This window comes from Geotrypetes seraphini, chromosome 1, assembly GCF_902459505.1.
Source record: "Geotrypetes seraphini chromosome 1, aGeoSer1.1, whole genome shotgun sequence".
In the NCBI taxonomy this organism is placed as follows: Eukaryota; Metazoa; Chordata; class Amphibia; order Gymnophiona; family Dermophiidae; genus Geotrypetes; species Geotrypetes seraphini.
In genome coordinates, this window is record NC_047084.1 from 310,602,518 (window position 1) to 310,617,074 (window position 14,557).

The 14,557-nt window shown below is 46.7% G+C and overlaps 1 protein-coding gene across 1 annotated transcript in view; it reads right to left on the minus strand.

Moving 5' to 3' along the window:
• The window catches only part of CAMK2D (calcium/calmodulin dependent protein kinase II delta), a 563,004-nt gene that overhangs the window by 156,954 nt on the left and 391,493 nt on the right, over positions 1 to 14,557 (minus strand). Inside the window, 1 exon segment of the mRNA XM_033956020.1 lies at positions 4,053 to 4,155. Within this exon segment, the coding sequence (XP_033811911.1) occupies positions 4,053 to 4,155 (103 nt within the window).

Genomic DNA, 14,557 nt, shown 5'->3' on the forward strand with positions numbered 1-14,557 from the left:
CAGTGTTCCCCTTCAAGTCTGTTTCTTGCCTAAAACCAAACCCGAATAAGATGCAAGAATGAAGGGGCATTTAATTTCCCCTAAAATTTATAGACTCTGGGGGTGTGCATTCAAAAACAATGAAGCATAAAATGTTGCTATTGTGAACAGAACATTGTAAATTTTCCATGCATTCCAGCACAGACAGACCCATTTTCCAAAATTTTAGTGCATCAGTCTCAATGAGGTGGATTTCCCATGAGTTAGTAATCTATTTTCTACCACTTTGCTCTGGGGAGGCAAATAAACTCTTTAGTATACTTCTTCAATAATTGAGCTAAGTGGCATAACTTTGCACGGTTTATTAATGAAAATACAACTTTGTGAACAACCTCATGACCTCTCTTTACAGAAAGCACAGCCAGATAAAGCAAAATAACTTCTCAGGAGCCTATAAGTATCCAGCTCCTAATACAACCCATCTACAGAGTCCACAGGAATGTATGCATCACAATTCAGCGCAAGACTTCAGCGCGCCGCAAGAAAACCTTCTTTTAAAGGGCTCCGACAGGGGGTGTTGGTGGGGAACCTCCCCCCCCACACTTTACTTAATAGGGATCGCGCTGACGTTGGGGGGGGGGGGCTTGGGGGTTTGTAACCCCACATTATACTGGAAACTTAACTTTTCCCTATTTTTTTAGGGAAAAAGTTAAGTTTTTAGTATAATGTGGGGGGTTACCAAATTATTTGCCAACTCTAATATCCGCTCAGTTGGGCCTGTGTACTGGCTAAGGTGGGCTGATTAGTCTACACCAGCCCCTCCACCCGGTCACAATAGCCAAGAATTCAGAAAGAACTATTGAAACAGATCATTGTGAACTACACAGACATCAATGTTTCCAGTAATGTTGAAAATTGTTTTTTCCCAATGGGTGTTCAACTTTTTTTTTCTATCTAAATTAAAAATGAGCAACCCTAAAATGGATGCTAAATGGTAATTTGAAAGGACAATAAAGGATTCTATATGAATCAGTTTCCATGTGAGGGGCGCCTACCCATGCTGAAAATGGGAAAATGTTATAATTTTTGGCATCTAGGTTTTCCAAGTAATCTGGTATGCTATGAGACCAATACCACAAGATACGAAAATTAATAAGAAGGAAAATTATGATTCTTTAAACAGTGTACCAAAAACAATAATTACAGTGAGGCATTCAGCATTTCACACATCGACAAAAAGCAGATCCTTTGCCACTCTTTGAAAACAAGCCAAGATAGAAAGGAATAAAAATATGTTTCAATACATACTTGGGTGAATTCTATATATAGCACTTAGCGCTATTCTATAAATCACAATTACAGTTAGGCATGGTTATAGAATAGCACTACATTTAGGTGTGCCACTCAAAAATGAAAAAGATCACCAAAATATGCTATATCAGTATTTAATACCCAATGTGCACAGAACCTTGATGGTAGAAAGACCGCAAACGAGGATATGCCCCTAAATGCGGACCTCTTGGTCAATCACTGCACTTATTTGGTATTAATAATAATTTATTATTTTCATATTATCTAATTCATATTTTTCAAACAAACTATATTACTTCTTTCAATATTAGGTTTGATAGGACTGGATGAAGAGACTGTGCAACTAGAGTTTATTTTAGGGTTCTGACGCGTTTCGCTGTAATGGCTGTTTCAGAGAACTGCCGAGACCGGCAGTTTTTTCAGCTTCACGGAGAGAAGGCTGGGAACATGCTGGGTCACGAGGACTATCCAGAGCCTTGGCACCGGGCCGTGAGAAGGGAAGTTCCCGGACCATGACTCCCAGGCCGGGAACAACCCCCTCATGGCTGGCACCCGGAGAAGACCACCCCCCCCCCCTTAGTACGCCACTGCTGCCATGCTAACTACCATCTGCAAAGCAGATACATGGGTTCTCACTTCATAGGTTTGCTGAATATTATTATCTGGATCAAGCTTTACCATAGTAACAGTCTTCGGTCACGTGGTGCTTGCCAATAGGTCCCTATGAGTTAACAGATTTCACAATCGTTTACGTGAGCCGCTCTAAAGACTAAAATAATATGACGCTGAGCAGCCCTAAGCTTGAAAGTCATTGCTTTGTGTGCCTGACTCAGTCCTGGCTTGTCGACAGAAAAAGCAATGCTGCATACCTGCAACAAGTGTTTTCTGTAGACAAAGGGACTGATGAGGCATACAATCTTACCTCAAAAACTATGACTTCCATTAACAAATCAAAGGTGTTTAGTCATTTATGAGAGGAAAAAAACCTGCTCAGAAACTGATGTAATACTGAAAGATTCAAGTCTGAGATTTATCATTTCCAGATTTCAATCACTGATCCTGTAAAAAAATCCCAAAAAAACCCAAAACCCCAAACACATTATTAATATACACAATAAAAAGGGTGTTTGTTAATATGAGAGTTTTTTTTACAGGATCAGTGATTGAAATATGGAACTGATAAGTCTCAGACTTGAATCTTTCAGTATTCCATCAGTTTCTGAGCAGGTTTCTTAGATCCTTTTTTCCTCTCATATATGACTAAACACCTTTGATTTGTTATTGGAAGTCATAGTTTTATTTGAGCTTGGGCTATTAGTTTACAATGATGTTACTATATGTTTTTCACATGGTGTTCAATAGAACTCTGCTCAGAGACATGAAGGCAATTTGTTCTGCCTCACCACCCAATCATTGCAGTGTTCTAAAAATGTATATAGTTTCGCTCTCACTACTGAATGGCTAGCTGATACAGCTATGCTAGGTATCTTCATTCAAATTGTGATGTTCAAAAAATAATTTGAAAAACTTAGCTTAGCTTAGCTGGAACCAGCCACATCGCTAAGCTAAGTTTTTCAAATTATTTTTTGAACATCACAATTTGAATGAAGATACCTAGCATAGCTGTATCAGCTAGCCATTCAGTAGTGAGAGGGAAACTATATACATTTTTAGAACACTGCAATGATTGGATGGTGAGGCGGAACAAATTGCCTTCATGTCTCTGAGCAGAGTTCTATTGAACACCATGTGAAAAACATATAGTAACATCATTATAATTTTTGATAAGTAGTGACTTTTCTATGTGTGCATTGATATTTTAGTCACTCTTCTTCAAGTTTCTTTTGCTTGAATTGTTTGCCCCGATTTATTGGCTTGGGCTATTAGTTTGGCTTTCCAATCTATCTCATTGGTTGGGTAGCATGCAATCTTACACCACAATGAAACAGAAGAAGCTACCTTCCCAAAGTGAAGGCAACCTGGGATACTCAAATACTTTATTGACTCAAATGAGCTAAGCACCACTCTGTAAATGCACAATAAAGTATCTGAGTACCCCAGGTCGCCTTCACTGCTTGATGCAATTTTACACACTGTAATGAATGTACCTTTTTTTTAACCTTCTATAGTTTTAGAACAGGGGCTGAAGAGATCGCTATACATGGGAATGTCCATGCATGTTCAGAATGTGAATGTTACACGAGGTTCTGAGCTCTGGAAGAGCTGTTCCATTCTGGCACTATGGGCTCCTTTTACGAAGGTGCGCTAGGATTTTTAGCGTGCTCGGGAATTTAGCAAGTGCTATTGCGCACATTAAGGCCCTAGCGCACTTTTGTAAAAGGAGCCCTATTTGATGATGTCACCCATTTGTGTGCCTGACTCAATCCTGCTACTTAAAGCAACATTTGGATTTTTTTTTGTGGTTTTTTTTAGGTAGCTACTGTATTTATCTATGGATCTGTGATTTTGGATTGCTCACTTATGTGGTCAAGTTGTGAGGAATGCGATTACTTTATTTTATATGCTAGATTTTTTTGTTCTTTTTGGCATGTTTTAAATTATTTCTCATTCATCATTCTTGAGTACATTTTGGTGAACACTTATAAATACAAAATAAAAACTACGTATCAAAGATGGAAGAATAACTAAAGGTAATTAGAATTTCAGCCTTTATTTGCAGCTAAGCTGGCTGCAAAAAAAGTAAAAAATAAAACTATAACTGTGGAGGAATGAATTAAATCAACAAGAAATGTTTTACTTACCAAACCAGGCCTGCTGGTCTCCTTGCACCTCTATAGCCAAACCAAAATCTGCCAGTTTCACTGCTGCTCCCTTAGATTTGCTAGCTAAAAGCAAGTTCTCAGGCTTTATTATGGAGAAAGAGAGAGCTGGAGGTGAGTACACAGTTTATAAAAGCAAATATTTAAACAAAATCTTTCATAGCTCTGCCATCTACCCCCTTCCAAATTAAGATTTATTCCATAGGCACAAAGTAAAAGCAAAAGTGTTCCTCAAAGGTGTCTCCTAAGGAGGCATTTGTTCATGGGCAAGACAGATTCATGTACACATATTTAGAGACAGAAATGTGACCCTCCTGTACCAGTCAATACACATTTTTCATATACAGGAGGTTTCCAATGCACTTCCTTCCCTCCCTTCCCCTACCCCCAAATGTTGAAATCAAATGCTTTCTGTGTGAACCAGGTCCAAATTGCTAAACATAGACAGGGTACGGTGAGCAAGTGGCTCATCTACTGGGCAGCAGAGTCAGTCTTAGTTTTCCCCCACACCACCCATTATAATTTTGTTTCTGTACAAAAGAAATTAGAAGTTAACAGATGTAACAAGGACTGGGAACCGTAATTCAGTATCCGAGTATATTCAAATGGTGCTAAACACTCAATCTATGGGCAGAGGTCCCCAAATCCAGTCCTCGAGGTCCAAAAATCAGCCTGGTTTTCAGGATTTTCACAATGAATGCATAAGAGATCTATTTGTGTGCAATGGAAGAAACTGTGGCTGTGGACCTCGAGGATTGGATTTGAAGACCCCTTCTTTATGAAATGAAAGTAGGCAATCTCACTTTGTCTAGAACAGGGGTGTCAAAAGTCCTTCCTCGAGGGCCGCAATCCAGTCGGGTTTTCAGGATTTCCCCAATGAATATGCATGAGCTGTATTAGCATACAATGAAAGCAGTGCATGCAAATAGATCTCATGCATATTCATTGGGGAAATCCTGAAAACCCGACTGGATTGTGGCCCTCGAGGAGGGACTTTGACACCCCTGGTTTAGAAGGAAATGTCAGGGCAGTATTTCTTTTCCAAAGTTTTCCAAGTTTATAAAAAATTTATTATACTGCCTAATCAGACTTTTAGTAAAAGCTGTTTGTTGTAAAAGTAGCTATTGAGAGATAATGAGAAAACATCTTAAGGAACATCATGCGTCTTATACTGTGTTCTCTGTCCCATAACATGCAGTGGCATAGTGAGGGTGAAAGGTGCCCCTTCCCTTCCTTTCTCCCGTACCTCTAGTTGTTCACTGCCGTGAGTAACAACTTCAACGTACTCCTCGTGACCCCAGCGGCTCTCCCTCTGACATCACTTCCTATGTGCGGCACCCGGAAGTGATGTCAGCAGGAGAGATGACACAGCTGCAAGGAAAACATTGGATTCTGTTGCTCATGGAGGCGAACAACTAGAGGTACAGGGGAAGGGAAGGGGGCGCGCATGGTGAAGGGAGGAGTGGGAAGAGGCACAGGGGACAGGGAGGAGGAGGAGTGCCAGCACCCTCACCAACAAGGCACCCAGGGTGGACCGCCCCCCTCGCCCCGCCCCCCCCCCCCCCCCCCCACACACACACACTTACAATGCCATTGGCAACATGAATCCAACAAGAAGAGGCACTGGAGATGTCAAATCCAACTGAATGGTTAGAAATCCTTTATTTGCAGTTTGTATCAAAGTTTAAAACAAGCAAAGTTCCAAAAGACAAAGTCTTTGTAGCAAAGTTCCAAAAGACAAAGTCTTTGTAGCAAAGTTCCAAAAGATAAAGTGCTCCTTTTACAAAGCTGTGCTAGCAGTTTTAGCGCACAGACCGGATTAGTGCGTGCTATAGCGTGCGCTAGCCGAAAATCTACTGCCTGCTCAAAAGGAGGCGGTAGCGGCTAGCGTGCAGGGCAATTTAGCGTGCACTATTCTGTGCATTAAGGCCCTAGCGCGGCTTTGTAAAAGGAGCCTAAAGTCTTTGTAGCAAATAAGGGATTTTTGACCATTCGTTTGGATTTGGCATCTCCGATGCCTCTTCTTGTTGGATTTGCTTTGCTTCAAGGCATGGTACTGTCCCTATTGATAACATGAAAACACAGCAGCCCATTCTATGGGGTTATCCCAATCTATAGGGTACTCGCTGCTACTGACACTATTTCTGTGAAACTGACTCACAGATCCTGATTGTTAATGAAAATTCTCAGGTCCTGTGCGTGCCAAACACACTCTAGGAGGCCAGTTCTGTAGCAAAGGTGTTAAGATTTACACACTCATTATGAGCACATTTAGAATAATGGCATTTACACGCACATGTGTACCCACACATGCATAAATGTCAAAATTCCCCCTATGTGCTCTTCTGTACACACCCATGTAAGTTAAATAGTGCACATATGCAAGGGAGGGGGGCGTAGATCTGGGCAGGGTTCAGACTTTTAGTATTCTGTATGCTGCGTCTGTAAATTACATGAACACCTGCCGCACTCCAGTACTTAAGGTACTTAGGGCCAGATTCTGCAAACGGCCCTCAAAAATGGCACCAGTCACGCGTCAATCACATCACGGTTTCATTTGCAGAATCACAGCTTCTGTCAAAGGTAGTGCCAGAAATGTATGCCAGGGTTTTAAAGGCCGGTCAATATTGAGAAATGAGGGTCTGTTAAAAGATACTATATATAAATAAGAATAGTTGGGAAAATTACAAGGAGGTCTCAATATTGACCAACCTTTCATAAGAAGGAGCCCGAGAGCTGGTCTCAAAGGGCGGAGAGTAACACGGGGCTGGGAGGCCCGTGTGTTGCTTGCAGGCAAGGTAGGGAAGAAGGGGGGGGGGGGTTGGTAGAGAAGAACCGTTAGAAGGAATTATATGGAAGAAGGGGAGGGGTTCGCGCCAAAAGGAGAGGCAGGGATTGGATAGTGCATGAAAAGGGGGGCGTTTTACTTTAAGTTTTAGCACGAGCCTTGGAGGACTGAGTTCATTGCAGGTCCTCCAAGGCATATTTTTGTGACTTACTCAAGTTTGGTCCTGTTTTCCTCGATTCGGGGGTGCTGTTATGGAGTCTTTCAGCCGGGCAGAGGAGCGGGGTGAAGAGGGGGAGGCCGAATTGTCGATCTTAGCTGGAGACTCGTTCACAGAGGAGCCGCTGGAGCAGGTTGGTGTCGGCTTCGGGGAGGAGCATGTGCAGCCCGTTCGGCGCTCTAAGGTCGAGGCGCTGTCGGCGTTAGCCATCACCGGTACGGGGGTTACTCGGGGGACTCGTTCGGGGATCATTACTGCTGCGGGTAAGGTCCGGCGCAAGTCTACGTTGTCGGGCAGTGAGCAGGGAGCTGCTCCGGCCGGCCACAGTTCGCTGATTTCGTCGGGGGGCGGGGCTTCTGCAGCAGTTTCCAGTGCTGGGAGTGGAAGCAGGAACGTGCTGGCGAGCAGGGAGGTGGGTGGAGACGTAGATCCTTTGCGTGGGCCGGTTATTGGGGGCAGGGAGGTTTCGGCTGCAGCAGGAGTCTCTGAGCCTTCTTGCTCTGGGGTTTCAAGTGTTCGTGAGGTCTCCTCTGGGTTGCTGGCTGGGGGCCCTGGTGAGTCCTGTGTGTCTCCAGGGGTTTTGGGTTTGGGACGGGGCATGTGTGCACCTGGTTTTATGTCCGGTGCTGGTGTGGGACCTGCAGGTCCGTTCCCAGGTTTATTTGCAGGTAGTTGGGCTCCGAGTTGGGGGGCGGCTTCTTGGGGTTCTAGCCCTTCGGGTGGCGGTTTTATGCCTTCGGTTTCCCACTGGGGAGGGGGTGTTCCTGGGAATATAGCTATGGGGATGATGCCGGGGGGCGGTTTTGGGTCAGGATGGGGAGCCCCTGTTGGTATGCCTGGGTTTTGTTTTCCTGGTCCTGCCTCTGTTTCTTGGTCTCCACAGGTGACGTGTCTACTACCAGGTGGACAGCCGGTGCAAACGGACGGTTTGGGAGCAGTTGGCAGTCCCGGAGTTTCTGAGAGACCTGGCTATTCAGCTGCGGAGCGCGGATCGGCGCCGAATGCTGGTGCGGTTGCTGGCAGAGGCACTGCGGAATCTGTCCACAGTTCATCCCTGATGCCGGAGGTTGCTGTTCGTGGCGGCTCGGCGCAAGCTTCTGATGTCTCTTCCGTGGTGGGGACTGCTGACCAGGGCGTCTCGGGAGTGTCTGCTGGAGTACCGGGAGCTTCTACTACTGGTAATAAGGCGCCTGCTCAGGTTGCTGGCGGGGGGAAGGCGCGGCGTAAGAAGCGCAGGCGTCGGCGTCGGGGTTCGTCTTCGTCCTTGTCTGGGTCGTCCTCGTCGGGTTCGACGTCCTCCTCTTCCATGGCAGCCGGTCCTGCTGGGGTTGTGGAATCTACTGGGGCTGGTAGTGGGGAGGCTTCTACGGGGGAAGTCCGGGGTGCGCCGGCTCTAGTGGCACTTACTGAATTGTGGGAAAAGGTTCCTCGGGACTTGCGGCGGAAAATTCGCCAGCGGTCCTGCTTGGATATTTTTCGCCTCATGGAGGGTAGAGCCCATAGGAAGAGGCATAGGAAATCTAAGCGGGACGGGAAGGAGGTTAAACCCTTTCCAGTTGCTCGTTCCATTATTAATTGGATACGTGCTTTTTTACGGTTAGCGAGTGTGTGGGGTCGTGCTAATCCACAGGATGCCGGTTTATTGTTGTCCTATGCGGATTCCATTTTGGATTCCTATCAGCGCTTCGGCGGGTGGGCTTGGTTGAACTATGACGAAGCCTTCAGGGACAAAATGGAAGAAAATAGTTTCATGTCTTGGGGTTCTCAGGATGTGAATCTATGGCTTACTCATATGGCTTCCAAATCTATATCGGGGGCGCCGGTGCGGACTTTTGGGAGTCCTGGGAGTGTTCGGCCCTTTCGCGGGGGGTCGGGGGGGAGTCCTTCAGCAGGTTCCGACGTGTGTTGGAAATTTAATAAATCCAACTGTCCCTTCTCCGACTGTAAATTTCGTCACGCCTGCTCCATCTGTGGTCAATCGCACGCGGCCGTTAAATGTCCTAAACGGGTCGGAGGAGCAGCTGCGGGAGTTGCGAAGTGATGTTTCGGTTGCGGTGCCTACTCCGATTCGGGTTGTAGCTATGCGCCCGTGGTTGCACAGTTATAGTCGACGGAGGGTGGCGGATATTTTGGAGGCAGGGTTTACAGAAGGTTTTGATATTCCTTTTTTGGGGGAGGTGTCGGCGGCGCGGGTTCAAAACTCATCTTCGGTGTCCATTTTACGTGGTATTGTGTGGGATAAGTTGTCTGCTGAGATTCGATTGGGGCGCATTGCGGGTCCTTATCGTGTTCTCCCTTTTTCCAGCATGAAGATTTCGCCTCTGGCAGTAATTCCTAAGAAAGTGCCGGGGCAGTATCGTCTCATTCATAACTTGTCTCGGCCTGTTGGTCGGTCGGTTAATGACGGTATTCCCAAAGATCTTTGCACTGTGCGGTATGCCTCCTTGGATAGTGCATTGAGGCTTATTGTCTCTGTCGGACGTGGTGCTTTGCTGGCAAAGGTGGATATCGAATCGGCATTCCGATTGCTACCCATTCATCCGCGGGCTTACCCGTTATTGGGTTTTCGTTTTGACGGTTTGTATTTTTATGACCGGTGTTTGCCCATGGGCTGTTCCATTTCGTGTGCTTACTTTGAAATGTTCAGTTCATTCTTGCATTGGGTCTTAGTTCAGCAGGTGGGTGTTGACTCAGTTGTACATTATCTGGATGACTTCTTGTTTATTGGTGCAGGGAGTAGTGGGGTTTGTGAGCGTCTTAAGCAGGTTTTTGAGGATTTGGCGGAGGATTTTGGTGTGCCTTTAGCTCGTGACAAATCAGAGGGGCCGGTTACTTCTTTGGTGTTTTTGGGGATAGAGTTGGACACAGAGGCGTTAGTGACGCGGCTGCCTGTGTTAAAAGTTCGTCAATTGCTCGGACTCATTGAGCAGGTGATTCATGCTCCTAAATCTACCTTGCATACGATTCAGTCTTTGTTGGGGTCTCTTAATTTTGCCTGTCGAGTTCTTCCTATGGGGAGGGCTTTTTCACGTCGGTTGGCAGCTTCAACGGCAGGGGTACGGGATCGTCATCATTTTTTGCGTCTCCCTGTGGGGGTCCGTGCCGATTTGCGTATGTGGTCAGTTTTTCTTTGGGATTTTAATGGGACTGTGCCGATGCTGGCACCTGAGATTTCTAGTGTTGACCTTGAGCTGTTTTCAGATGCGGCAGGGGGTGTTGGTTTCGGTCTGTATTGCAATGGAGAATGGTGTGCGGAGCGTTGGCCTAAGGAGTGGGTGCGGGCCGGCGTTACAAAGAATATTACCTTGTTGGAATTGTTCCCGCTCATAGTGGCTTGTGAGCTCTGGGCGGGTGTTTTGCGTAATAGACGGGTGGTGTTTTGGTGTGACAATTTGGGAGTTGTGGAGGTCGTTAATCGTCAGGCGGCGCGCTGTTTGGCGGTGAATGCGCTCATGCGGGAGTTGGTTTTGCGCTGTTTGCAGTTGAATTTGTTTGTTCGTGCTCGCCATGTTCCGGGTTTGCAAAATGGCATTGCTGATGCTTTGTCTCGTTTCAATTTTTTGCAGTTTCGTCGGCTGGTGCCAGGAGCTCGAGCAGACGGTTCACGGATGCCAGCGCGTTTGTGGAGCCTGGTCGGGAAGGAGTCTGGACGATGCTCCGTATGTCTGTAGCATCTTCTACGTGGTCACGCTATTCAGCGGGGTTTCGGGCGGTAGCATCTTTCTTAGCTGATAGGGGTTGGTGTCCGGGAGATGTGGCCGAATCCTTATTGGAGGATTTCGTGCTGTTTTCTTTTCGGGAGCGGGTTTCTCGGGGTGTTGTGCGTGGTCAATTGGCGGGTTTTTCCTTTTTCTGCAGGGCCTTGGGTTGGGCTTGCCCAGTATCTAGTTTTTTGGTCCAACGGTTGCTACGGGCATTAGGTCGCGTTCTGCCTCAGCAGCGTGACTCGAGGTTGCCTGTTACTCATGAGTTACTTTTACGTCTGTTGGCGGTATTGCCTGAGGTTGCCAACTCGCCTTTTGAGGCCTGTTTATTTCAGGCGGCTTTTTCCATTGTCTTTTTTGGTGCCTTACGGGTTAGTGAGTTAGTCGTAGGTCCGGCTTCTGGAGGAGTCCCACGGGGACTTCGGATTCAGCATGTGGCTTTGCAGGATTCGGTGTTACGGCTGCATATTGTTAGCTCTAAGACTGATCAGTGTGGTGTTGGGCATTGGGTGGTGCTGCACGCTGTGTCTGGCTGTTTGTCTTGTCCGGTTTTTCGGATGCGTGGTTACTTAGCCATTCGACCCTCTATCACTCAGATATTGTTTGTACATGCTGATGGCGCCCCTCTGACGCGTTACCAGTTTCGGGCTGTACTCAATTTAGTGTTGGTGCGTTGTGGTATGAATCCGGCTGATTTCGGAACTCATTCCTTCAGGATTGGTGCTGCCACGAGTGCTAATAGGGCTGGTATGTCTGGTGAGGGCATCCAGAGATTGGGGCGGTGGGTTTCAAATGCCTTTCGGGGTTATATTCGTCGTGAGGGTGAAGGTGCTGGGGGCCTTGTTGCGCGAGGTTCTCAGTAATGGGATTTTCATAAAGGCCCATTGGCAGGGGGTTTGATTTGTTTTGTTTTATTCTCTTTTCAGCTCCCAGTTCCCGTTCCTATTCTATGTGGATCGTGGGCCATTCGTTCATCCACTGGGCTAGCGAACGTGCAGGTATCCGCCCAGGTGGTCGTCATCTCGGACTGGGGCATTTGGGACTTCGTGTTTCCTGGTGGGGACAACGTGGGATGCGTTGGAGTCAGCTGTTGGTCTTGTTGACTGATCTGCGATCCCGGACTAGTCATCCTGACATTCTGCTGATCCATTTGGGGGGTAATGATGTGGATGCCTGGACGGGTAAGGACTTGGTCAATAGGATCAAGGATGATCTGCGGGTGGTGTGGGATTGGTTCCCGGGGGTGTTGCTCGTATGGTCTGACATTGTGCCTCGTCCACGTCGTATAGCGTCCCGACGTTGGACGAGGGGCCTGGCCAAGCTTAACAGACAAGTTGGGAAATGGGTGGTTGGTCATGGAGGGTGGCAGATACTGCATGATTGGGTGGATGTTAATTGTTTTGGTTTGTTTCATACAGATGGGGTTCACTTGTCGGATGTGGGGTGGGACCTTTTGCTGGATGATTTTGCGTCCAGTTGTGAGAGGTTCCTCAGTGATCGGTAGTAGTCGCTGCTCTTTTGGGGGAGGGCCTGTTTGTACAGGCCTGTGGCGGGTCTCCCGAGCTACTGGGTGCTGGGGCTCATCCGGCGATGAGCGGTGGGCCGGCTGGGAGCCGTGCCTTGGGGTCAGGTGACCCGGGTTAAAGGGGCATGAGGTCATGCCACCCCTCAGACACTTGCTGTTGGTGGCGGGGTCGGGGGCAAAGGTACTGTTACACAGGGTAGCTCGGGAGGAGCTTGCTGAGGTTCATTGTTAATTAAGGTTCAATGTGTTAATGATGTTAATTTATGCAAATGTATTTATGGGTTAATGTGATATAATAAAGAGCTGCGGCTATTTACCACAATAAGGTGTTGTTTTATTAATATGGGGTAGGGAAAGGGGGGAGAATGACAACATGATGGGACTATCCAGATCCCGATGTTAGAAGGAGCCCGAGAGCTGGTCTCAAAGGGCGGAGAGTAACACGGGGCTGGGAGGCCCGTGTGTTGCTTGCAGGCAAGGTAGGGAAGAAGGGGGGGGGGGGTTGGTAGAGAAGAACCGTTAGAAGGAATTATATGGAAGAAGGGGAGGGGTTCGCGCCAAAAGGAGAGGCAGGGATTGGATAGTGCATGAAAAGGGGGGCGTTTTACTTTAAGTTTTAGCACGAGCCTTGGAGGACTGAGTTCATTGCAGGTCCTCCAAGGCATATTTTTGTCCCGCCCTCCCTCCCTTTGGTGAACTTCGTGGTGTGTGAGGCGGGTCTCCCGAGCTACTGGGTGCTGGGGCTCATCCGGCGATGAGCGGTGGGCCGGCTGGGAGCCGTGCCTTGGGGTCAGGTGACCCGGGTTAAAGGGGCATGAGGTCATGCCACCCCTCAGACACTTGCTGTTGGTGGCGGGGTCGGGGGCAAAGGTACTGTTACACAGGGTAGCTCAGGAGGAGCTTGCTGAGGTTCATTGTTAATTAAGGTTCAATGTGTTAATGATGTTAATTTATGCAAATGTATTTATGGGTTAATGTGATATAATAAAGAGCTGCGGCTATTTACCACAATAAGGTGTTGTTTTATTAATATGGGGTAGGGAAAGGGGGGAGAATGACAACATGATGGGACTATCCAGATCCCGATGTTACTTCTGTTGATACGTATTTCCCATCTAAATAGACTTTTTTGAATAAATAACTTACATCAAAGGGTTTTAAAGGCCTACATTTCCAAGGCCTACCTTTGACAGAGAAATACACCTAGTGGTGACTAATGTCTACACCCATAACCATGCCTATGTTGACGTTAGGTGACACTCGGTGCCATCTCTAAATGTGTACTTACTTTATTTTTTTTAAAATGAGAATTTAACTGGTTTTTAAACAGCGCAGTCAATTACTGCACCGATTAAACCAATTAAAACGATTAAGTTAGGCGGCAGTATAGTGCCTACCGCTGCCTAACTTACAGCACCATTTTGAGATTCTGGGCCTTAAAGGTTAGGCAGCTAGGTTTACACTAGTATCCTATCATACAGGATTTCTCAACCTACTCTTCGACACATATCCAACCAGACAGATTTTCAGGATACCTGTAATGAATACGCATGAAATCTGCATACAGTCATGGCAGTGCATGCAAATTTATCTCATGCATATTCATAGTGGATATCATGAAACCTAGGCTGGCTGGACATGTCCAAGGATTGGGATTGTGAACCCCTGTTATAAAAGAAAGTAGATGCTTATTTTCCTTTATAGACTAAGTTCCTACTGTGTACCCTTTGGGCACCTCATTAAAGGTGCTCTGTTGTAGAATTGCCTTTAAAGAGCTCTCCACCCCCATGAGAAGTAGTGTCTTCAATCAAGCCCTGAGGGCTCATGGGAAAACATACTGAATTTATACCTGCTCCTAGGGCAATGTGGAGACACATGCTGTAGCCAACACACGCTGCATATTCGGCTAGCCCCTGCCAAATGTGGGTGACTCAGGCTACAGCATCTGAGTTGTCCAGACAAAGGTAGAAAAAGTGCACTTTAGTTTTGGCTTGGCAATTAGAATATGCCATCTTTGCAAATTAAAATGTGTGACCTCTAATGGCTTTGCATTTTGCACAATTCAGGGGGAAACACTGCATATGTAACATTAGAGAAATGTGTGTGTAACATTCATACGTGTGCTCTGGCTAACATCTAGATGAAGGCAGTTTCACCAGTTACAGTGTAAGTGTGTTTCTGCCCCTTGCCCTAGGGAAAGGGGAAAAAGGGATTGGGATTTGATATACTGCTTGGATAAGGTACTTAAGCGTT